General features: G+C 44.1%; 2 protein-coding genes across 3 annotated transcripts in view; one reads left to right on the forward strand and one right to left on the reverse strand.

Moving 5' to 3' along the window:
* TBC1D2 (TBC1 domain family member 2) overlaps positions 1 to 2,075 on the reverse strand; it is a 79,858-nt gene extending 77,783 nt beyond the window's left edge. The window contains exon 1 of the mRNA XM_040325441.1: positions 1,802 to 2,075. The gene's annotated coding sequence lies outside the window, so the exon portion shown is untranslated. The remainder of the gene's footprint in view (positions 1 to 1,801) is intronic.
* Positions 2,076 to 8,132: 6,057 nt separating this feature from the next.
* The window catches only part of ELP1 (elongator acetyltransferase complex subunit 1), a 133,067-nt gene continuing 115,167 nt past the window's right edge, over positions 8,133 to 26,032 (forward strand). Inside the window, exons 1-4 of one of the 2 annotated variants that reach the window (XM_040325453.1) lie at positions 8,133 to 8,250; positions 10,943 to 11,114; positions 15,028 to 15,180; positions 18,013 to 18,094. In XM_040325453.1, coding sequence (XP_040181387.1) covers positions 10,965 to 11,114; positions 15,028 to 15,180; positions 18,013 to 18,094 — 385 coding nt within the window. In that variant the 5' untranslated portion in view covers positions 8,133 to 8,250; positions 10,943 to 10,964. Of the gene's footprint in view, positions 8,251 to 8,324; positions 8,524 to 10,942; positions 11,115 to 15,027; positions 15,181 to 18,012; positions 18,095 to 26,032 lie in introns of those variants that run through there. The other variant, XM_040325461.1, reaches the window with a different exon arrangement.

Raw genomic sequence — 26,032 nt, forward strand, 5'->3', positions numbered from 1 at the left:
CGTGCCACCCAAAACAAAAACCAGCAGCTCCTTCGGGGGTAGTTCTATCTATCTATATATATATATATATAGGGCTGTTACTGATCAAATTTTTTCTGTTCGATTAATCGTTTTTTTTTTTTAAATCGATTAATCGACTAATTTCGATTAATTATAATGCACATACAGATCCAACTACTTTTAGCTGATCTCCTTGCAGGCTGATTCCCAGTTCAGCTACCAACCACTGGAAAAATGGATAGCAGGATACAAAAACACACAAAGGCAGCACTCGATGGGAATAGCATTAAAACTTTTATAGTCTTCAAGTAGGTAACCAAATAAATATTGCACTGGAGATAGAATCGATGTAGCTACATAAACTGTAAAAATGGTGCGAGTAATACCAAACGGTAACAAAAGCAGTCATAAAAACATGTAGCCAAGTATGATACTGGTATAAAAATGTGTACAACGATACCACTGCTGAATCCAGATGAGGAGAGGTTAACATCAATCCGTCGGCATGTAGATGTCCCATGAAGGGAACTATCACAACTCCTAGTGGATGGTTGTAGAATCCCAGGTTGATAGAGGGAAGTGATAGAGGAAAGTGTAACAGCCCTTGCGTGTGGCAGATAGGAAGGTCCCGCTGGCATGCAGATATAAAGGCACAGCAAAGGAGCCCTTCAGATGGACACGGCAAGCCCCGCCGGTGTCCGTGATGTTACTGGATCTCCGGCGGAACTCCCTGAAGGCCCAGAAGCTGGCGGAGAAGTGAGTACCAATCAAAAGAATTGTAATCGATCAAAAAGATTTTGATCGATCAAAAAAATTAAAGATTAATCGAATAATTAAAAGTTAATTTGCACAGCCTTTATATATATGTGTGTGTGTGTGTGTGTGTGTGTGTGTGTTTTGCAACAGGGTCTCTTTAAGTTTTGTGGTCATTCACAGGAAGTGAGACATGCTCACTTATCTGGAATATACAGATATTCCAGTATGACAGGACTACAGACACCGACAGTGTGCAACAGAAATTATTTTTACCAACAGCATCCACTGGCATTAGTTGAATCTAACCTTTAAAAATAAATGCTTCTAAGGCCCCGTACTCACGACCAAACATGTCTGCTGAAACTGGTCCGCGGACCAGTTTCAGCAGACATGTTTGGCTGTGTGGAGGCCCGAGCGGACCATTTTCAGGCGGATCGGACAGGTTTCCAGCAGACAACTGTTTCCTGGACTTGCTTAAAAACAGTCCGCTGGAAACCTGTCCGCCCGGACATGTACGGTCGTCTGTACAGACCTAACGTACATGTCCTGCCGCCCGCCATCCCTCGCATGCGTCGAATGACTTTGACGCATGCGTGGAAGCCTTTTAAAGGCAGGCCGCCCACGTCGCCGCGGACCGGTTTCATCGGACATGTTTGATCGTGAGTACTCGGCCTAAGAAGGAAGTATTATAATCACCAAGATCTAGAAAGTTGTAAACACCAATAGGAGTGCTTATCAGAACAGAGAAGACAAAGCATTACATATTTACCCAAAGAACGGTTTGACACAAAATAAATATTATATTAATAAAAAAATGTAAATAAACATAAATAATAATATGAAATACCAATAAGAAAAATAGATCAATTTTCCTGTGTTATTATTGTTACCTACAATTTTATGCTAGAACCCAAGCACAGTAAATACTCTCTATTTTTATGAAATAACAATAACATAATAATAAGAAAATAACATAAATAATACATGAACACAAGCCTGATAAAGGTCAACGGTTGAATACATTAGACTTTCAAGGCAGACATACCCAGTTAGCACAGCAATGCTGTTTCTCGTAGATCCACAATCTCACTGACTTCCTGAACAGAGCTGTGAATCAGCTCAGCAAGTTAATACAGGATTCTATTCTCCACATAACATTCCATCCGCCTGCCTGGTATATGAGATCTCATGACACTGTGCATACAGAAATCAGGGTGCCTCTACTGACAGTCATATTCTTTAGCATGTGTCATAGTCTATGTCCCAACAGCTAGATTTTGCCATACATACCATGACGTCTCCCTTAGGAAATCCTCCCAGTGTCTGGGGAGGGCCCAGCAGTTCTTCAAGCCAGTGCCTGTTGACCTGATTGAGCAATCGTGGTATGCTTGCATTTTGAAAAATATATGCACATGATGGTAGGTTTTGTCAGATTTTTTTTTTTTTTAAGAAAGTTTTGTCTGATTTTTATATCACTGCACAATAAGAGAAAGTTTTCATGGTAAATATACCTACAGACATACGTCTTTGGTTTTGCTTCTCACCTGAGACAGCGTTCTCTGGAATGCTGGCATGTTTGCTATAACTGCATATACGTAGTCACAACAAATACAGACTTTGTGACAACAGGAAGGTCACAGTAACAGAAAAGAAAACAGAAAACCAGAGCATGCTGGTAGTGCTGATCAATAAAATGTATTATAAAAAATAATAATAATTAAAAAAATCATAAGTTTGCACTTAGGTGAGACAAACTTGGCAAATAGAAATCTATTACTTTGCGGGTCCATATTTCTCCCTGGCACCAATTAAACATGGGCTCCAGGTATTGCCAGGGCTGGACTGGGACAAAAATTCGGCCCTGGACTTCATCCAGACCGGCCCACTTTAATTCAATAAAATGCTGCCCCCACCCCCCCGAAAAAACACGCCCACCAAAAAGGCCCTTACATCCATTATTGTATATCATGAGAGGGTGAGAGAGAGGGGAATGAGAGAGAGAGAGGGAGGGTTGAGGGAAAGGGGGTGAGAGGGAGGGTTGAGGAAGAGGGGGTGAGTGTAAGAAAAAGAGAGTGAGTGTAAAAGAGAGGGGGTGAGTGTAGGACCCCTTTTTACACTGAGGCGTTTTTAGGCGCCTGTAAAGCGACTGAAAAACGATTCCGCTGCAGTCCCAGAGTGAAAGCCTGAGTGCTTTCACACTGGGGCGCTGCCAGGGCGTTAAAAAAAGTCCTCCAAGCAGCATCTCGGATTCAAAAAACGGCCCACTGAGCCATCGGCCCACCGGGAAACTCCCTGTAGTCCCTATGGCCAGTCCATCCCTGGGTATTGCATTTTTCACATAGTTACATTGGTCCACCTGGACCAATGTAAGTATGTATGTGCCATACCTGTGGGATCAAAGCCATCTTTAATATTGATTGGACCCTTGGCACACATTGTCTTGGGCCCTCTCGAATCCATTTATCAACTATTTGTGGGCTCAATGGGCAACTGCTTTGGGCCCCACAGCAATGACTGGGCCCAGGGCAGCTGCCCCTTTTGCCCTGTGTGGGATCCCCATGCAACCTGGAAATCACTGTATTGGGCACTGCTACTACAGTGATCTGCACTAGCTTCTGGGTCCTGAGCAGAGCTGCTTCCCTGCTAAATTGTAAACACAGAAGGTCACTTGCTCAGTACAGGTGCTATTCACTGTTCAAAGCCTGCATGAATGTTTACTACTGTGATTGGTTACAACGATCAAAAGGTTACCCTGATCTGTGATCTGCTGTGTCCTTCACAGATCACATCGCAGGAATGGGAGGATGTGCTGGTACGTCTTCCCGAGTCAAGGAAGCAACCACCCAAGCTGGAAAAATTTAACTATGTTAAATTAGCAATACCTAGAATTCATCTTTATTATAATGATAAAACTGAAATAAAAATGTAAAAAGTAAACAAAAATAGAAAATTGTAAAATTAAATATCTTGCACTTACCCTACAGATCAATCTACCTGTTGAATATATATATATATATATATATATATATATATATATATATATATATATATATATATCATATGTGTAGCGCCTATGTACTATAAAGTACTGGTGCTATCTAAATTTATGTGTAGATCAGAGTGCAGTTAAACTCTGATTCTGATTGTTAGAGCAATTATGCGGTCTCTGTCTCAGCTTGGCTGTGCTGTAAGTCCATTATGCTGTATTGGGGTGTTCTTCCAGCCCCAGTGCTGCAGGTGGCAGCAGTGGAGTCAAGGTTTGGGTGCTCTTTCCCAGCAGCCAATCATGGGGGTTTGTCCTCGCTGTGCATGCTGGGAGGGGTATTTATGGGGTAGACACCATTGGTTTTGGGTCCTTCTTCGTCGAGTGTGGCACCCACCTTTAGGGTGGCCACATCACGGCGCCCCGGCGCTATGGCCTACCAGGCCGAGGCATGCGTGCCACGAGGTCTTCCTAGTTTCGGGCCCATGGCCCGGAGCATCTGAACCAGCGATGGGGATTCAGTGAGTGACTGGGTTCCCTCTTTTTAAGATCCCAAGCAGTGTGCTGTTCGGTGGGGGAATTGGTCTGAGGAGCGCCATTGAGAGGCTGGCGGTCCAATAGGGCTTGGATGAAACCACCGGGGATCACAGGTAGCCAGGCACTGCGGGACTGATCACCTGTCAGTCGGTACATAAGCGACAAGCTGAAGGAGATCCAGACGTAACTCAATTAAGGAGGCATATCTCAAGGTATTCAACCCAGAGGGGACCTGTGGCAGAGGTATCTTCTGAGGCTCATTGAGAGGGGTCTGTGGCAGAAACTTTCTCCCAAGTTCAAGTTCACCAAGGAGGGTCTGTGGCAGAAACTTTATCCTACAAATGCCCGAGTGATACTGGCGTTTCCCCGTAAGAGGCATCGACTGGGAATGAAAGCTATCCTGAGATGTCACTCACCACACTTTAAATACCTGGATGGACAGGGGGGACATCGGAACTAGCAGAAAAAACAGCTGTTGCACTCCAGTGTCACCTAGATACTGAAACTTTAGATTCAACATCATAATATTATCAGCTGAAATGTTCTCAATCTATTGAAAAGACTATATATCAATACATATGTAGATGAAAGCATGCATCTTGAAAACTCTGCGTTTTGTGAGTCAACGCTCCCTTCCTCAGGAGAACATACAAAATAATACGTGTCTGTAAAGCAAAACTTTAGTGTAAGAGATTTTATATATATATATATATACACACACATACATACACACTAGCAGGAAGCATCCATGAACTATCACAGCGCTCAACAGCGCCGTGGGAGTTCATTGAGAACCACAAGCTGACAGTTGTAAGTTGGACCTTGTAGTTTTCTGATTCACAGAACACTGTGAATAGATGACACGGCTGGTGGGCAGAGCTGCATCTTTTTCAGATTATGACAGATAGCAGGAGGGAGAAGATACCCTGCTAGCTGTCAGACTTGGGGTTCGGAGTTAGCGGGGGCCGGTGCATCTGTAACATGTTACGTGTTACATGTTACACCCTGAATATGGATGCAACATGTAATATGTTACAAAAGGTGAACTTATTCTTCAAGTGGATCTAAATGCTGGGACTGATTGGCAGTCACATCGATCACATGATCGGAAAGGTGCCCATTCGCAAGTATGCATTGAAAGATTCACCCAGAAAAGATTCACCCAGATAGTTCGAGTTTTGAATTGTGCCCAGGTTTCAGGCGTGCTGAAACCCAGACACATTATTCAGACCGGGTTGTGGCTCCCCAGATAACCAAGATAGTCATACAGAAATCTGTTGCTGTCTGGGAGCTGCGGGCGTCTGTCTGGGAGCAGGTTTGGGATGCACCGTGATGATGTCAGCAATAGCAATTTGACCACAAACACTGTTCACTTCGGCACGCAATGTGTACCACATAACTGTGCCCCAAGGAGAATAGTTATGTGGTGTGCATAGCGTGCTGAAGCGAACAGTGTTTGTGGTCAAATTGCTATTACTGACATCATCACCCTGCATCCCAGTGATACCAAACCTGCTCCCAGGCTGCTAAAGTGTTTGGCTTGAAGAAAAGGTGGCACCCCTACATATATGTGCCAGGTCAGTGGGAAGTGATTAATATTCAAAGCAAACACACTTATCTATTCATGTCTCTATGCTTTATTTTGCTAAAAAAAAACACTTTGAAAAATTCCCCACCTAGCATTACTGGCCATGGCCATCTTGAGTAGGGGCATTCAAGTATCATTTACTTCCTGAAATTTATCTGCCCTTAGCTCAGGCTTTCAGACAGGAGGGTGTGCTTAGCTGAGAAAGCCCTTCCTCCCCCACTGATGACTGCTGGGATGTATTACATCATTTTGGCCTAGGCCACCAACCAGGAAATAACTGGAAAAAAAAAGTTTAAAACAAGTAAATACAATACACTTTTTGATCTATTTACTAATACTAGCAGCAGAAAACAGTCAATCTTTATTGAAAGAATACAATTCTGCTTCAAGTCAATGAGGCCCAGGGTGCAACCATGAGCAAAACGCCTGACTTGCTGTGTGACATGCTGGTCCCCTTAGGCCTGATTCACACCTTCCATTGAAGTCTATGGAGCCAAAAACCAGAAAAAAGTCCCTGGCGCTTTCCACATCTTCAGCTCTGGGGTGTCATGCTGGGACCTGTAGTCCTTAACTTTGGGGAGGTCACAACCCCCAAAGTAAAGGACTACAAGTCCCAGCATGAACCCCTGATATCTAAAGATGTGACGACCCCCCCTCCATTCAAAACTCCCAGCATGAACCTATGACATCTAAGGGTGTGATCCCATAGATTTTACAGATCTATGCTGGGACCTGTAGTTCTTCACTATTTGCGGGGGTGTCACATCTTAAGCTCTGAGGGACTGATGCTGGGACCTGTGTCAGTTTCATTCCAGGGAACACTGTATTGTCCCAGAGTGAAGGTGCCCGGGACAGACCTGCAGAATGCGGGACTGTCCCGGACAATCCGGGACACGTGGTCACCCTAAGGCAGGGATCCTCAAACTACGGCCCTCCAGCTGTTGCGGAACTACACATCCCATGAGGCATTGTAAAACTCTGACATTCACAGACATGACTGGGCATGATGGGAATTGGAGTTCCTGAACAACTGGAGGGCCATAGTTTGAAGATCCATGCCCTAAGGTAGGGTGACCAGACATCCCCGGTTTCATGGGACAGTCCCCGGATTGAGGACACTGTCCCCGGATCAAGTCTGTCCCTGGTGTTGTCCCCAGATTGGATTTGAACAGGGGCTGGGGCAATTTCAAAGACATTCAGTGCAGAATAAAAAAAAATCTGAATTACACCCCCCCCCTCCGCCGCTCCTACTAGCTTAGGGGGGGTGTATTTTTTTTCCCATTATTTGTGCCCCTTTCGGATGATCATGTGCTGGTCAGAGCGGAGGGAATATTTCATCAGTTTAGGGCGCATGCCCATTCAGCTCCGCTCACATGTTCTTCTGCCTTGGCTCAAGTCCCGGCCAGCCGCCTGATTGTTTATCTCCTTGCCTTCCTGGTGGAGGGATCTTCCTCCGCACCCCACCCGGTAGTAGCCGGGGCCCAGAGAGTGAGACTTGACAGGCTATGAGGCAGGCGGCGATGGGCAGAGAGACGCTGATTGCTGCCATTACTAGTAAAAAAGAAAAAAATATATCTCCCCGGATTTCATTTTAAAAATCTGGTCACCTTACTGTAAGGTGTGTTTCTGCAAAACTGAAAACGCACTACAAAATGCATAGGTGTGAGCCAGGCCTTACAGACTGCTGGTTTGCTATGAAGAGACATTCAGGAGGCAGTGGAATCACCTTCTGAACACCAACGGCTGGTTAGACATATTCCCTTTATGTTAGAATAATCACGTGCGACACAGTTGAAGGAAAGCTGAGTATATATATATATATATATATATATATATATATATATATATATATATATATATATATATATATATATATATATATATATATATATATATATATATATATATACTTTTTTTTTTACTTTATTTGTGAGTGGTGCACCTCTACCCTATATATAATAACAGTGTCAGGTTTAAAGAAGAAACATATCTTTTGTATATATCAGTCTTCGTTTAAAGGATAACCTGTACCTTTCCAAATAAACACCCCAAAAACTCTGGCAACTTTTTACATTTTATTTTGCCCATCTCAAACATGGCCACCCGTCCTTCTAGACATTGGAAGGCGGAAAGACGTCACATAAGCGTACTAGAGCACAAGTAGTATGATGAGTTTTGTCTCCACTCGGAGGAGCCATTTTGGTTTGGCCTCTCGGCTCATTATCACGAAGCCTTGGTCTTCGGAAACATGTCTCGCCAGCTTTCAGCCGTTCAAAATAAGTGACAGCGCTGGGGGCTGAGAAGTAGACAGGAGTGTGTTGCAGTGAATGATGGGCTTCTGGCACTGCATGGGAAGCAGGAAACGTGGATAGTGCACCGAGCTCTGGTATGTGATATACTGTTCGTTTATAGATGCTAACATACAGCATCTGTTATAAGGCATTGCAATCATTCCTGCACTGGTGTGTCCGTCTGGTTTCTAAACAATAGGACACACTGCCATATCGTTGCCATGTTATTTGATCTGTAGCTTATTCCCTTTAAAGTGCAGTTAGAAATTACCTTGTATGTCAGTCTGCTGCAGGCAGGTGGAAGCATTTCCTCAGTCTCCTCTCTCCCAGTGATCATTGTACTGTGTTACTGTACAGAGGCTTATAAGGTGAGGAGGAACAGCCAGGGGCTGATCTGTGTATACACGTTTGAGAATGTAAAGGCTGCTGCTAACTGCTAATTTATCTGGACAGCGTGGTCAGTTGAAAAATAACAGTCTAAGGCTGGGTTCACATATGAGCCGCATGCGACTCACAGCAGGGGTTTGGCACGTCCTGGTTCACCATTGATGGTCTGATTTCAGCCTGGATTTTGGGCTGAATTGGGACCTGAAATGGACCAAAACACGCACAGCGTTTTTACGCAAATCGCAGCGGACCCACTGTGGAGATATGTGAACCAGCTCCATAGAGCGCCGGTCAAAATCTCCTGCTATTGCAGGAAACCCTTATCCAATTTGCAATGGTGTGAACCCAGCCTAAGGCTTCATTCACACCTGGGCATTTTAAATCGCAGTCGGAATCACTGTTCTAAATGCGATTTCAAAAAGCTTTGCTGAAATGACAAATTGCACAATGTGTATTTCTTATGGCTCGATAAATCACGCTGCAATCCGCATTGTGCAAAGCCTGTCACCCGAAAGAAGCCCCGGATCCTTTTTTGGGCGACAAGCTTTACGCCAATGTGTTTGCCGCAATTGCAGCGTGATTTATCACAGCAGAACTGCACCGCGTTTGTAGGTGTCCTTAAAATGAATGGCATCAGAAATGCGCATTGTGCGATTTGTCATTTTAGCAGAGCTTTTTTAAATTGCGGCGATTCCGCCCGTGTCTCAAAACACCAAGGTGGAAATGCAGCCTTACCGATCGGATCACCATGTGAAAATAAGGTAAAAAGTCTAAAAAAGGAAACGAATGTAGCCACTACATCTAAGAATTGTTGAGCTAAAATATTACATTTTTGTTTTGGGGTTTAATACAACTTTAATATTTGAGGGTTTGAGTTTTATTTCCTGGCAATATTTCCTTTTTTTTTTTTTTTTTTTTTCATTATTAATTTCACATTTATTTTGCATGTATATATCCAGTAGGGTTGTGCTGATACCACTTTTTTTCCATGTACTTGCCGATACCGACACTTTTGTTTTTTAATGCCATGTGACAGTTTGACTGATGGGCACTGATAGGTGGCACCTATGGGCGCTGGCAGTTATGGGCACTGATGGCACTTACAGGTGGCAGTTATGGGCACTGGTAGGTGGCACTGATGGCACAGGTGGGTGGCACTTATGGGCAGGCACTGAAATGCAGCATTAAATGACATGAGGAAATGCTATGCTGCAGCACGCATCTTGGTACACCATGCACTCGGCATCAGTAAGTAACAGCAGACATCTTGTTACACCCAGCCGAACTATATGGGCTGGGTGTAACAAGATGTCAGCTGCTGGATTACTGTGGCCAAGTGCAGGGTGTGCCAAGATGGGCGGCGGATGTCCAAGCTGACAGCGACCACTCCGCCTACTGACGCCGCCCGCCCACTGAATCCATTCGCCCGCTCTGTCCACTGAGGCAGGCCGATTCGCCTACTGCCGCCGCCCGCCCACTAAGTCTGCTTGCTGCCGACCAAGTATTGGGTCAGGCATCGGAAGCATTTGTGCGAGTACAAGTACTCGCACAAATGCTTGGTATCGGTACCGATACTAGTATCGGGACGACCCCAAGTATATCTAAATCCAATAACATAACATGTAATATATTGCAGCTTACCAGTTCTTAGATGTGGTGGCTGTATTTGTTTTCTTTTTTTAGGATAGGTACATTTTCTTCAAGTACAGAAAATACCTGTTGATGAAAATCTAGTATCGTTATAACTTTCTATGGGCTGAAACATGTTATCAAATTTTTAAGCTATCTTCAATGAACTTCAAACCACTACCTTCCTTTTATGTAAAAGAAGTGAGCAGAGGGCAAGGTGTTTGTAGTCCAAATCAAGAGAGCAGCCTAGGGTGACAATTCTACTCCTCCATAGATACAGCATGATCAGTGAGGATGGGAAGTGTGTAACTGGCAAGATCACCAGGTGAAAAAAAAAAAAAAAACTAAGGCTGGGTTTACACTGGAGAACGCAGGGGTCCGGTGGGTCTCCTTTCACTGTTTCATGGCTGATTTCATCCCAAATTTTGGGCTGAATTCGGACCTGGAACTAACCAAAAGACACACAGGACCCCTGTGCAATTCACATCGGAGCAGCTGCAGAGATGAACTGGCTCCATAGCAAGACAGTCACAATCTCCTGCTATGCTAACTAGATGTGCAGAAACCTAATGCGGCCACCGCATCTAAAGACTGGTAAGCTGCAATAAATTATATTTTTGTTATTGGGTTGAGATATACTTCAATCTTGGCAAAATTCCTTCATGATTTTCTCTGCTATGGTTTTTCAGAGGTGTGTTAACATATTTACCAATCTATCCAAACCAATTCATATCGTATAATTCAGAATGATATTATTTTCTCTTTCTGCAGCTCTTTGGTAAACATCGTCAAAATGCGAAACCTTAAGTTACTCAATACTCTGCAGTGCAGATCAGCTCAAGGCATGGGTATCCCACAATGCAGCTCCATGCGCACCGACACTGGAACTGTTCTCATTGGTTCAAATTATGGTTTTGTGGAGTTAGACCCCAAAACAGAACAGGTAACTGATACCATGTGTATTCATTGTATGTCGATTTGTTTCTGGTTTGGTCTTTAGATCCCATTAAAGAGGTTGTAAAGGTTTGTTTTTTATTTTCTAAATAGGTTCCTTTAACCACTTGCTTACTGGGCACATATACCCCCCTCCTGCCCAGGCGAAATTTCAGCTTCCGGCACTGCTTAGCTTTAACTGACAGTCGCGTGACGTGGCTCCCAAACAAAATTGATGTCCCCCCCCCCCACAAATAGAGCTTTCTTTTGGTGGTATTTGAACACCTCTGCGGTTTTTATTTTTTGCGCTATAAACAAAAAAAGAGCAACAATTTTGAGAAAAAAAAACAATATTTTTTACTTGTTGCTATAATAAATATCCCAATTAAAAAATAAAATAAAAAATGCTTTTCTCAGTTTAGGCCGATACTTATTCTTCTACATATTTTTGGTAAAAAAAAAATCGCAATAAGCGACTGGTTTGCGCAAAAGTTATAGCGCCTACAAAATAGGGGACAGAATTATTAATTTTTTTACTAGTATTGGCGGCGATCTGCGATTTTTATTGGGACTGTGACATTATGGTGGACACATCGGACACTTTTGACCCATTTTTGGCACCATTCAAATTTTATACAGCGATCAGTGCTATAAATATGCACTAATTGCTGTATAAATGTGACTAGCAGGGAAGGGGTTAACACTAGCGGGCAGGGAAGGGGTTAAATGTGTAGCCTAGTGAGTGTTCTAACTGTAGGGGGAGCGGACTGACTGGGGGAGGTGACCGATCTGTGTCCCTATGTACAAGGGACACAGCATTGGTCTCCTCTCTCCCTGAAAGGACGTGGATCTGTGTGTATACACACACAGATCCAAGTCCTTGTCTGTGTAACCGCCGATCGCGGGGCCTGCGTGATCGGCGGTTCAAATATGTGAAAAGTATGGCGTGCATTTGTGTTCAGCCCGCCTGAGTCAATACTTTGAAGAACCGCCTTTCACTGCAATTACAGCTGCAAGTCTTTTTGGGAATGTCTCTACCAGCTTTTAACATCTAGAGAGTGAAATGTTTGCCCATTCTTCTTTGCAATATAGCCCAATCTGTCAGATTAGATGGAGAGTGTCTTTAAACAGCAATTTTTAAGTCTTGCCACAGATTCCTAATTGGATTTAGGTCTGGACTTTGACTGGGCCGTTCTAACGCATGAATATTCTTTTATCTAAACCAGGGATATGCAATTTGCGGACCTCCAGCTGTTGCAAAACTACAAGTTCCATCATGCCTCTGCCTCTGGGTGTCATGCTTGTGGCTGTCAGTCTTGCTATGCCTCATGGGACTTGTAGTTCTGCAACAGCTGGAGGTCCGCTAAATGCATATCCCTGATCTATAGCATTCCATTGTAGCTCTGGCTGTATGTTTAGGATCATTATCCTGCTGGAAGGTGAACCTCCACCCCAGTCTTTTGCAGACTCCACAGGTTTTCTTCTAAGATTGCCCTGTATTTGGCTCCAGCCATCTTCCCATCAACTTTAACTAGCTTCCCTGTCCCTGCTGAAGTAAAGCATCCCCACAACATGATGCTGCCACCACCATGTTTCACGGTGGGGACGGTGTGTTCAGGATGATGTGCAGTGTTAGTTTTCTGCCACACATAGCGTTTTGCTTTTAGGCCAAAAAGTTCAATTCCAAAGCACCTTCTTCCACGTGTTTGTGTCCACCACATGGCTTCTCGCAAACTGCAAAAGGGACTTCTTTTTAACAATGGCTTTCTTCTTGCCACTCTTCCATAATGGCCAGATTTGTGGAGTGCCAGGACTAATAGATTCTTCCACCTGAGCTGTAGATCTCTGCAGCTCCTCCAGAGTTACCATGGGCCTCTTGGTTGCTTCTCTGATTAATGTTCTCCTTGCCCGGCCTGTCAGTTTAGGTCAGTGTCTCTCAATTCCAGTCCTCAGGCCCCCCCAACAGGTCAGGTTTTCAGGATTTCCATTATTTTGCACAGGTGATTTGATCAGTTTCACTGCCTTAGTAATCACCACAGCCTTTTCATCTGAGGGAAATCCTGAAAACCTGACCTATTGGGGGGGCCTGAGGACTGGAATTGAGAAACACTGGTTTAGGTGGACAGTTTTTGTAGCATTGCAGTTGTGCCATACTCTTTCAATTTTTGGATGATGGAGTAAACAGTGCTCCGTGAGATGTTCAAAGCTTGGGATATTTTTTTATAACCTGACCCTGCTTTAAACTTCTCCACAACTTTATCCCTGACCTGTCTGGTGTGTTCCTTGGCCTTCAAGATGCTGTTCGTTCACTAAGGTTCTCTAACAAACCTCCAAGGGCTTCACAGAACAGCTGTATTTATACTGAGATTCAGTTACACACAGGTTGACTATATTTACTAATTCAGTGATTTCTGAAGGCAATTGGTTCCACTAGATTTTAGTTAGGGGTAGCAGAGTAAAGGGGGCTAAATACAAATACATGCCAGACTTTTTTTCAGATATTTATTTCTAAAAAAATGTAAAACCATTTTATCTTTTTTTCTTCCACTTCACAATTATGTTCCACTTTGTGTTGGTCTAGCATAAAAAAATCTGAGGGTATTAATAATTTTTCAAGGCACTGTATGAGCTCATCATTCTGCTGGCTGTTGTTTCTTTCACTGTCCACTCACAGGCTGGGGAAGGTTTAAGACTTGTACGTTTTATGCCGGCCAGAGACAGAGCGAAATTCAGCCAGTTTAGCATCGATGCAGTGTTTTAACATTTTTTTTGTGTGCGATTTACTGCTAGCAGCTATAGCCGCCAGCATTGATCACTGTATCCAGCCAGTGGGTAAAGCTCCCCTGCCAGCAGGACACGATAGTGGGAAAGATTTCTGTAGCAACACTGACTGTGATCACAACCGTGAGTTGAAGGAAAGCAAACTGCATAACGTATGGCTAGCTTTACATAACGGTAACAGAGAAAAATGTGGTTTTCTGTCCTGCCAAGAAACACTGTGCTTTGGCCAAAGTTTACAATTCCTGTGACAAGTAAAACGGCTCCTATATATGTATTTTATCTATGTATTTAGCTGTTTGCCCGGAGTTTAACTTTAAAGGCTTGTCAAATGGTGTAATTACCTCTCCTCTCGTATGGACCCTTGCACTCTCGGCTGAACCCTCCACCGCCTCCCCCCCGCAGAGCTGCTTGTTTCATTCTCAGGGATCTGTGAATAAATGAAAGTCCTGTAATGGACTACGAGTGTTATAATCGGTGCCCTTGTAGTCCACAGAATCGTCTTCCTGCTCTCCACTCAAAGTGCAGACAGAAGTATGGACAGAGAGCCGGAGGAAGGGTATGCAGGTGCCTGACAACGCACCCGCAATCCACTGACTGTATTTATTATTTTCCTTTATAAAACGTGAACTTAGTCTTTAAAAAACTATTGAAGAGAAACATTTTTTAACAGGCAAAATGGGATCGTGGTGTAGAAAGTGTAATTTATAGCCCTATATTTACCTTCTTGGATTCTTCCAATTCCTGCTTGGTGGAGCATCTGATCTCATTATCCTAGGGTTGTCCCGATACCAGTATCGGTATCGGGACCGATGCCGAGTATTTGCGGGAGTACTTGTACTCCCGCAAATACCCCCGATACCTAAATAGAATACTTTCCCCAACATGTGGGGGGACATGGCTGCATTTGGGGACACATTTTAAAAAAAGTATCGGTATTCGGTATCGGCGAGTACTTAAAAAAAAAGTATCGGTACTTGTACTCGGTCCTAAAAAAGTGGTATCGGCACAACCCTACATTATACTTCATTGCTATTGGAGGCATTTAGCCTTCCTGCTCATTATATTACATATCTTATCTCTTAATTTATTTAGAAATGCACATGTTTATTATATTTTAATATCAACACTGTTTTAATTTTTAGATAATTACAGACGTCTCCCTAACATCCGAGAGTTATCTGCCTGAAGATGGAAGTGGTCAGGTGGTTGGTATACAGGATGTCCCTGATCAGCAGTCTTTGTGTCTTGCCACTGCCACGGGTGATGTCATCTTATGTAATCTCAGCACTGGCCAGGTAATTAAATTATCTACTTTCTGAAAGGATAAGTTCACCTTTGGAACTTGTTACATGTTCAAGCTCATGTGAGTTAGGGACTTTAGATTGTAAGGTCCTTGAGGGTAGGGACCGGTGTGAATGTACAATGTATATGTAAAGCGCTGTGTAAATTGACAGCGCTATATAAGTACCTAAATAAATAAATAAATAAATAAATAAATAAATAAAAATATATATATATATATAGTGAAAGTTTAAAGTCATTATGATGTGATAACTAATGTTGCATAGTTCTTAAGGCTGAAAAAAAAAACACAGGCCCATCTGGTTCAACCTGCATGTGAGTATGTGATTTTACTCTCTACCAATGCTCATAGTCCTCTATATTCTGCTTCCTGATGAAGACGTACATCTTTTGACATTGGCACTCCTAGCTACTATCACTTCTAGGGGGACGCAGATTCCAATTTTTAATGCTCTAATAGTAAAGAACCCCTTCCACAAACTAAGGTTAAACCTCTTTTTTTTTCTTCTGACCACAAATGTTGGCCTTGTGTCTTTCTCGGGTACCTTAGAGTAAAAAATGTATCACAGTTATTTGAGAATCTCTTTATCCTACACAGGGCTTACAGAACAGCGCCACAATTACATAGATGGGGAAGAAGGCACACCCCTATGTGTCCAAAGTGTAAAGTCCAGCAGGGGGATTTCATACATTTGATAAGGAGATGCCCAAAGCTTCACAGGTACTGGGAGGAAGTATCACAGTGCATCACTAGAGTGGCACAGGTACCAGTCCCATTGGATCCACATGTATACTTGTTAGGGGCCATCGACCCTGGAGAGTACACAAAAGGAAAGTACTATATGGTAAGAAGATTGCTGTACTTGGCAAGAAAACTTATTGCACGTTATTGGATGGCCCCCGGGGGTCCCCACAGGTAAGCAATGGATTGCATATGTCAACTCCCTGTTGGGCGGAGAATACCTGGCCTACAAACGAAGGAAAGCAGAGGGTAAATTTGAGGAGATTTGGTATTCCTGGTTGAGAGATGCGAGTGTCGCACCACCAAAACTGGTGATGGATAGACTCTCTATGTAGAATGCAGAGGACAGGGGGTGGGGGTGGGGGTGGGGGTGGGGGAAGGGGTGGGATATTAAAATATAGAGACGTACATTGAAATATTATAGGAACGTAAAAATGTTGTATAATGTATGTCAATTAAAATGCAATGGATGCCGAATAGGCATATTTATGTATGGAACAAGAAATGGAAAAATAAATAAAAATAAAGTGATTAAAAAAAAAAGTTATTTGAGCCGTCATTGATATATTTGTACATTGTAATCGTATCCTCTCATGTTGGTCTCCTGTTGATCAATACTTTACTCATCATTGTAATTGATTCATTATCAGTTATATAAAGCCACTTTTAGATTGATTGGATATCCATCATGTTTGCAAAGTACTTCTGTGAAAGACATTTTGTATATCTGATGCATACGTGATTTCATGTTTTAAGTTGCCGATATATAGAGCTATATATATATATATATATATATATATATATATATATAATCTATCTCTATATAGATAATATATTTTTTTTTAAGCTATTGGCTGCGATTTACTGGGTTATGTAACATTTGGCAGCATTTGTTGTTCGATGGCATATGGTGCCTACTGAACTATTCACTCTTTTCGTTACCTGCTGAATCTATGATTTTTTTCAGAAATGCCATAATCCATTTTCAATAAAATTAAATCCTTTCCTTTTTTTACTTATTTGTTATTTAACAGTTTGCCCCCCCCCCCCCCCTTTATACATTGGTAACCATGTATCGAATAGGACAGCTTTACCTGTTTAAAACTAAGGTAGTAGTCAACCTACTTGCCCTTAATAGAGGGTAAAGGTGGTGGTTTGTACAAAACCTCTTTTATAAGGCAGTGGTTCTCAACCTAGGGGTCGGGACCCCCTCGGGGGTCGAATGATGATTTGCCAGGGAGTCACCAAATCCTGGGATTTTCCTGAAGCCCGCACCACTCTTCCAGCCTTTTCGCGGCCGCCCAGCTGGGCTGTTCCTGGAGCCCATGGCCGCCCACTCAGCCACTTCACAGCCACCCATTTAGTTCTTGACATGGGTGGGGGGCAGAGACTAGAGGTCAGCTGACTGGTGAGGAATGTGAAGTGGGAGGGGCTGGAGGAGACCACACCTCCAGATTGGCATAGATGTTACTGCTACGAGACACCACAAAGCTGAAACAGAGAGTAATACTACCTGTGATTATAGTTGCCATTAAAAGTCCTCACTATAGTTCTCAGATCAGCAGATGACCTTGATCAAGAGCACATAAGTTGGCTGATCAGAACTCCCCCCAGCATTGCCACTCATCCCAACTACTGTTAGGGGTCCCCACAACTTGAGAAATTTTATCAAGGGGTCACGGCACTAGAAGGTTGAGAACCACTGTTATAAGGGTTTATATAGCACCAACAGTTTGCCCAGCACTTTACAATATGAGGGCCGTTATCTTTAGGAACCTATGCATTGGGAGGGACCCTTTTTAAAACACAAGTTTTCATTGCTGAAAGGCATGCAGGCTGACATTGGGATCATAATGTTCCTTAAAAGGTTGAATCTTTGAAAAACAAATCATGCATTTACAGCTAAAACCCTCAAAAATAGTCTTTATTTTTTTTAACCTAACTTCGTCATCAATCTGCCAACAACACATTTGCATCTTTTAAACGCAACAATTTTTATTTGTAAATGTGTGACATACGGTATCTGGCACAGATAATGTGCATACATTCAGATGGATGTTTATTTCTTTTTTTCTCTTTGCAGCTGGAGTGTGTGGGGAGTGTGGACAGTGGCATTGTTGCTATGAGTTGGAGCCCTGATCAGGAGCTTGTTCTCCTTGTGACAGGTATACCAATATGTTGTTGAGTGTTTACAGTATATAGCTAGAAATAAGATAAGCTAGAAAAAAATTAGCAATGCTCTAACAAACAGATTTGTTTATATCAAGGCTATTTCATATTTTTAGCTAAATAGATATGTAATAGATGATTGGATATTATATTGGAAATTGTGAAGGTATTCCTAACTTTGATCACACAAACACATGGAAGTTTTCTAGCAATTTCAACCAGTTTTGCATCACGTAAGTCAACAAATAGATTGTGGTAGCATTAGAGTGTACAGAGGAATATGCATATTCCTATAGAAACTCCAGTGAACTACTGGATAGATATATTACCTCAGGGGTTGACCAATTTGCTTGGAATCTAGGAGCCAGCTAAAAAAGTTAGGCGCCAGAAAACGCGCCCCGTCCCGACGAGCTTGCGCGCAGAAGCGAACACATACATGAGCAGCGCCCGCATATGTAAATGGGGTTCAAACCACACATGTGAGGTATCGCCGCGATTGGTAGAGTGAGAGCAATAATTCTAGCCCTAGACCTCCTCTGTAACTCAAAACATGCAACCTGTAGATTTTTTTTAAACGTCGCCTATGAAGATTTTAAAGGGTAAAAGTTTGTCGGCATTCCACAAGCGGACACAATTTTGAAGCGTGACATGTTGGGTATGAATTTACTCGGCGTAACATTATCTTTTATAATATTAAAAAAAATAGGGATAACTTTACTGTTGTCTTATTTTTTAATATAAAAAAATGTATTTTCTCCTACGCCTTCCAGGACGGCACACCAGAGAGATAAGGGCTCCTCCCACAGGAAACACAATCAATTGACAAGTTTGTTATAAGTTCCCACCCCTCCCCTTGCTCCTCAGTATTTTGATTGTGTTTCTCCCGAACACAGCGGCACGTTTGTTGTTTTATATTACCTGGAGACGGTGAAGTCGAAGGGTACCCCTGTTGAGGCAGGTTCAGGGAGGCCGGGGAGAGCTGAACTGACCTGTTGGCTTCGGTCGCTCACAGGTCGCCACAAAGACAGGCATGGACGCTCTGAGCTGTGGTGAAAAAGCCATCGTCCCTCTGCACAAAAATCCGCCACGCTGCTAACTCTTCTTCCTGGGGGGGTTTGCAGAGGAGCATTGCGCTCCAGACCTCGTTCGGAGGTACAGGAAGCGCGTCACCGGAGAGTGGGCGTTCCCTACACGGCAACCCGGAAGTGACGCCTCGGCGTGGAGAGCAGCGTGGAGCGGTGGGATCGGCGGCGGATAAACCCTGCGAACAGGTACCGGCAAGCCAAGGACCCAGTCAACCTCCTCATGATGGAAGAGGAAGGGAAGACTAGCGCTGCGGCTACCAAATCCAGATCGGGGGTCGGTGAGTACTGTCCCTCCTGGAAAGGGAGAAAAGGGGAGAGTGAGAGTTCCTGAGTCGCAGGATGCAGCTGGTAACGGCTGCCTTCCTCGTTCTCTCTCTCTTTTCTCCCTAGTACAGCCTGCAGCCCTGAAGTGGGAAGAAATAACATGGTTGTTTTTTTTTTATTATGTTCCCTCTCTAACAGAATCTCCCGGTGAAACCCAGGGGGCCTCTGCTCAATCCTCAGCATCTGCTAGTGGTAGTTCCTCTAAAAAATGTGGAAACTGTAAAGATAAACTCCCAAAATCCTATACCAAACCCTTCTGCCACAAATGTATTAACCAGTTGGCTGGGAAGGAGGCAGCTGCTATGATGAAAGATTTTCTCTTGTCAATGCAGTCTGAAATGTTGGCCACAGTTAGAGCTCTCAGGGAGACAGCTACACAAGCAGCCACAGGCCCTAGCACAGAGGAACCGGCCCCTAGAGAGACTTTGATTTCTCAGGGAAGGCTAGTTGCAGGACCCAGTACCCCTTTCCTATCCTCTCAGGTCTTTTCTCATGATCTGGAGGAAGAGGAAAGTGAGGTCATGAGCCAGGTCACTAGACATAGCTCAGAGGGTGAGGAGGATAGAGACTCAGTCATGTCTCAGGATGAAGGAAAATTGAAAAGATTCCTCTTCTCAGCAGAGGACGTGGACAGTCTCCTTCAGGCAATCTATGCCACTGAAGAGATTCCAGAGGTTCCTAAAACGACCTCTGCACAGGATAAGGTGTATAGGGAACTCGGTGAAATACAGGATAGAGTCTTCCCTCTCCACCAATCTCTAAAAGAAATAATCCTACAAGAATGGAAATATCCAGAAAGGAGACTAACCACTCAGAAAACCTGGAAACGGAAGTACCCGTTCACCCAATCAGTTGGGGAAGCTTTCTTTAAACTTCCAAAACTGGATGCGGCCCTGTCTCAGGTCACTAAACAGTCAGACCTCTCATTTGAAGATGCTGGCAGTATTAAAGATCTAATGGATCGCAGGGCCGAATCACTCCTAAGAAAAGCATGGGAGGCTAACACAGCTTCTATGGCCCCAGCATTAGCTGCGACCTGTGTAGCCAGGAATGCAGACCTATGGGTAGAGAAACTGGCAGAACACCTCGGCCAGTTTACAGAATCAGAGGAAATCTTGGGGTCTCTATCTTTGATAGGAAAAGCTGTCGCATACTTGGCTGATGCCGCTTTGGAAACTGCCAAAGCTTCAGCCAAAACAGCGGCCTTGATTAACTCGTCCAGGCGAGCTATCTGGGTTAAAGCCTGGGATGGGGATGTCACATCAAAGGGAAAACTGTGTGGACTCCCTTTCCAGGGTTCACTTCTGTTTGGCCAAGGATTGGATGATGTCCTAGCTAGGTCTTCAGAAAAGGGAAAGAAATTCCCTGTGAAACCTAAGAAAGATGGGTTTAAGAAGACTTTTCGAGGCCCCCAGGGGCAAAACAAGCAGAAATATAAAAGAGAACCCAATAGGCGCTGGTTTTATGGAAAAGGGAACAAAAAGAATAACTTACTCTTTCCCTCCGCCAAGGCTGAGGCTAAACAGACCAAGTGACGCCAAGGTCAAGGTAGGGGGGAGGCTGTCCCAGTTTGTACAACAGTGGGAAAATATTTCAGACAGTCCCTACATACACAAGCTTATAAGGGATGGGTTCCGCCTGGAATTTGTCACCTTTCCCCCCCCTATGATCACCCTCACGCAGCTCCCCAAGGATACCCTAAAAAGAAGGGCCCTCTTGGAGGGGGTTCAGGAATTGGTAGAGCAACTAGTAATAACACCAGTGCCAGTAGAACAGCAATACCGGGGGTTCTATTCCCACGTGTTTTTGGTTCAGAAACCATCAGGAAAATTCCGCCTGATAGTAAACCTAAAAAAACTAAACGGATTTTTAGAACAAAAGAAATTCTCCATGGAGAGTATTTACTCAGTAAGAAAGAACCTCATGAAGGAAACCTACATGACAACCATAGACCTGAAGGACGCCTATTTGCACGTGCCAATTCACGTGGACCATCAGGCCTTTTTGAGGTTTGCGGTGGTGGTAGGGGAGGAAATCTTTCATTGGCAGTTCAGGGCACTACCCTTCGGCCTAACCTCCAGCCCCAGAATCTTTACAAAAATTCTGGCAGAGGCAGTAGCATTCCTACATCTTCAAGGAATATGCCTTATACCATACCTGGACGATCTACTGATCTCCGGTCAGACAGAGTCACAGGTTCAGAGGGATACCAACAGGGTGATGGAGTTTTTAGAAAGCCTAGGCTGGATTATCAATTTAGAGAAATTTTCCCTCATACCAGAACAGGTAAAAAATTTCCTGGGCTACACTATAGACTCCAGGCTCCAGACGCTTTTCCTGCCAGAGGAAAAAATAAAAAAATTAGTGTCAGGAGCAGAGAATCTGGTGAGATTCCCCAGACTTCCCAGGAGGTCAGTTATGAGAGTGCTAGGCTTAATGTCGCATCCATACCAGCAGTAGTCTGGTCCCAATTACATGCAAGGATGCTCCATTTTTTCTTTCTGTCCTCTTGGGACAAGAAGAAGGAATCCCTGGATCAGGAGATTGTACTCACCCCTCAGGTCCTCTCATCCCTAGAGTGGTGGACCAGTCACCAAAACCTAAGGGAAGGTCGACCTTGGGCACAATGGGATCCGGTAAAATTGACTACGGATGCCAGCACATGGGGGTGGGGTGCCCACTTGGGAAAGAAAAAAGCCCAAGGAAGATGGTGCTACCTCTTGGCTCATCAATCTTCCAATACCAGGGAGCTCAGAGCAGTAGGAGAAGCTCTGAAGGCCTTCCAGCAAGATGTCACAGACAGGGAGGTCCAGGTGAGCTCAGACAACGCTACAGTAGTGGCCTACCTGAATCACCAAGGCGGTACCCGATCCGGTCCCCTATTAGAACTAACCATGAAAATCCTGGGTTGGGCAGAGAAGAATGTCACCTCCATCTCAGCCATACATATAAAGGGGACAGACAACATAGAAGCGGACTTCCTCAGTCGCCAACAATTAAGACAGGGCGAATGGGAATTGAGTCCCGAGGTCTTTCAGGCCTTAGTTCTTCAGTTTGGCGAACCAGACATAGATCTGTTCGCGAACCGGAAGAACAGGAAAGTGAACAGGTACTTCTCAGCCTCGGTAGAACGGGATTCAGAGGGCCTGGATGCGCTGTCCCAGAACTGGCATTTCAAAATGGCCTACGCTTTCCCACCCCTGGCGCTAATTCCGCGGGTACTCCAGAAAGTCAGCAAGTCCCCCGGTCAGGTCCTCCTTATTGCCCCATGGTGGCCAAGGAGGACATGGTTTGCGAACCTGAGGTTCATGTCAGTAGCAGAGCCTCTGAGACTCCCAGCCAGGACAGATCTTCTCAGACAAGGTCCAGTGTTTCACTCGAGACCAGAGTTCTTTCAGCTAACAGCCTGGTTAGTGAGCGCCAGATTCTGAAACAAAAAGGTTGTTCAGAAAAGGTGATTGATACTCTCCTTACAAGTAGAAAGCCGGTCACTAGAAAGATCTACTCAAAGATATGGAGAACCTTCCAGACCTGGAGTAGAAAAAGAAAAAAGTCTTCCCAGTCGGTTCCGGTTATCCTGGATTTTCTCCAGGATGGAGCGGACGCTGGGCTTAAGGTTAGCACCCTGCGAGTACAGGTAGCGGCCCTCTCAGTGTACCTGGATAAAAGATTAGCGAAGGACGACCTAGTTAAGAGGTTCTTACTAGCTAGGGAAAGAATGTCCCCCGTCCTTAAAAGCTTCTGTCCACCATGGGACCTTACTAGGGTATTAGAGTCATTATCTATGCCTCCTTTTGAACCTTTAGAGAAAGTTTCCCTTAGGTTCCTTACGTTAAAATTAACTTTTTTGTTGGCTATTACTACAGCCAGGAGGGTAGGAGATCTGCAGGCTCTGTCTATGAAAGAGCCTTTTCTTAGGGTGCAACCAGACAGGGTCACTCTTAGGGCAGATCCCTTATACCTACCTAAAGTAGCATCCTTACTCAACAGGACGCAAGAAATGATATTGCCGTCCTTTTGTTCAGAACCAAAGAACGAGAAGGAGTTTAAGTTCCACTGTTTGGATGTAAGAAGATGTCTTCTTATATATTTAGATAGAACCAAAAGTTTCAGGAAATCTAACCATCTCCTAATCCTCTATGGTGGGGTCAGGAAGGGATTACAGGCCTCAAGGCCATCAGTCTCAAAATGGATTAGAGAAGCTATTACAGAGGCTTATCAGTGTGCAGGAGAACCAGCTCCACTTAATATCAAAGCTCATTCAACCAGATCTCTGGCGACATCTTGGGCGGAGAGAGCAGGTGCCTCCTGGGACCAGATCCGTACTGCGGCTACCTGGTCAAGTCATCACACCTTCCTGAAACACTACCGTGTAGAATTGTTGTCACAGCAAGACCTGGCTTTCGGTCGGAAGGTCCTCCAAGCTGTGGTCCCACCCTGAGGTAGGCCTGAGGTCCTTTTATATCCTCTCTGGTGTGCCGTCCTGGAAGGCGTAGGAGAAAACCTACGTTAGATCTACCGGTAACGGTATTTCTACGAGCCTTCCAGGACGGCAGGTCTACTACCCACCCTATGTGAAGAAAGGTAAGCTATATGCTAAATGGTAAGTACCGATGGGGTGCCCCTTGTGAACCAGTTCAAGATTACTTTATTAAATACTGAGGAGCAAGGGGAGGGGTGGGAACTTATAACAAACTTGTCAATTGATTGTGTTTCCTGTGGGAGGAGCCCTTATCTCTCTGGTGTGCCGTCCTGGAAGGCTCGTAGAAATACCGTTACCGGTAGATCTAACGTAGGTTTTTTCCCCAAAAAAGTGCGCTTGTAAGACCGCTGCGCAAATACGGCATGACAGAAAGTATTGGAACGATCGCCATTTTATTCTCTAGGGTCTTAGGATAAAAAATATATATAATGTTTGGGGGTTCTAATTAGAGGGAAGAAGATGGCAGTGAAAATAGTGAAAAATTACATTAGAATTGCTGTTTAACTTGTAATGCTTAACTTGTAATACCAACGGCCACCACCAGATGGCGCCAGCTCCCCAAAAAAAATATATATATTTTTTTGCCCCCCTTCCAAGCCAAGTCGCCAGGACCCTATTTCTAGTCGCCCTGGCGCCCGGGATTTGTCGAGCCCTGTATTACCTGGTTGGTACATTTTCACAATATTTTTTTTTTTTTATTATTTATTGAGGGAATTGTACCATGTTGATGGCCTGATTGTCATACAAAACTGGAGTAGTAGATGATCAGGAATCTGTGGTAAAGTTACAGATATTTGTATGTTTAGCACAGATTTACTTTAAGTCCCTGAAGGTTTTACCCACTTCATGACCAGAGCATTTGGGTTTTTTATTTTTTGAGATATAACTAAAAAAAAAAAAAAAACACATTTTGAAAATAAATGATATTTTCTACTTTCTGTTTAAAAACATATCCAATAAAAACAAATGTAGTCATACATTTAGACCAAAATGTATTCTTCTACTACATGTCTTTGGTAAAAAAAAAAAAAAATCCCAATAAGTGTGTGTGATTTTTTTTTTGCATGGAAGTTATGGGCCCGGATTCACAGACAGCGGCGCACATTAATGCCGCCGTAGTGCATCTCAATGTACGCTACGTCGACGCAGCACAGAGAGGAAAGCATGGAATTCAGGAAGCCAGTGCTCCCAAAGCTGCATCGGCGTGGCGTAGATTTTGAAGGCGAAGGCCGGCATAGGTGGAAGTGGGCTTGCCCCATGCAAAGCCATGCAAATGAGGCGTGACCCCATGCAAGTGATGGTTTGAGAGCCAGACAAGTACGTTGAACGAACTGCGCATGCGTCGTGTTGTGGACGCATCCCCGTGCGCATGCTCATAACCACGTCGGAACAACTACCTAAGATACGCCGGATCACCTGCGCCATGAACGTAATCTACGCCCATCCGGCTTCTGTTCCCTGATGCAGACCTTTACATGTCTGCTGCTGAGTTACACCTCCTTTATGGGGCTTAACTTTACGCCGGATGTACAACTTACGCGCACCTCTCGTAGCCTGTGTCGGGCGGGCGCAGGTTCGTGAATCGCCGTATTTTCCTCATTTGCATATTTGAATGGCTAATCAATGAGAGGGCCACCATGCGGCCAGCTTGAATGTGCGCCCACCCTACGCCGGCGTAGGCAAGTTACGTCGGCGGGATTAAGCCTGTTTTTAGGCGTATCTTAGTTTGTGGGTGTGGCGCACAGATACGACGGCGCATATTTGCACTTATGCAGCGTATCTGGAGATACGTTGGCGCTTTGTGAATCCGGGCCATGGTGTCTACAAACTATTATTATATTTGAAAATATACTAATTCTGATGTACTGATGGACAGTTTCATTTCTTGAGGCCCAGGACAGTACAAATTCCCCCCAAATCTCCCCTTTTCGGAAAGTAGACAGTCTGAGGCATAGTGAGTTTTTTTGAAGTTGTAATGTTGTGTCTCACAGTGACACTGTACTACTCTGGGGGGGTGATCAGAGATTTGTCTTTTTTTTTTT

The sequence above is a fragment of the Rana temporaria genome, chromosome 1 (assembly GCF_905171775.1).
Source record: "Rana temporaria chromosome 1, aRanTem1.1, whole genome shotgun sequence".
Lineage (NCBI taxonomy): Eukaryota > Metazoa > Chordata > Amphibia > Anura > Ranidae > Rana > Rana temporaria.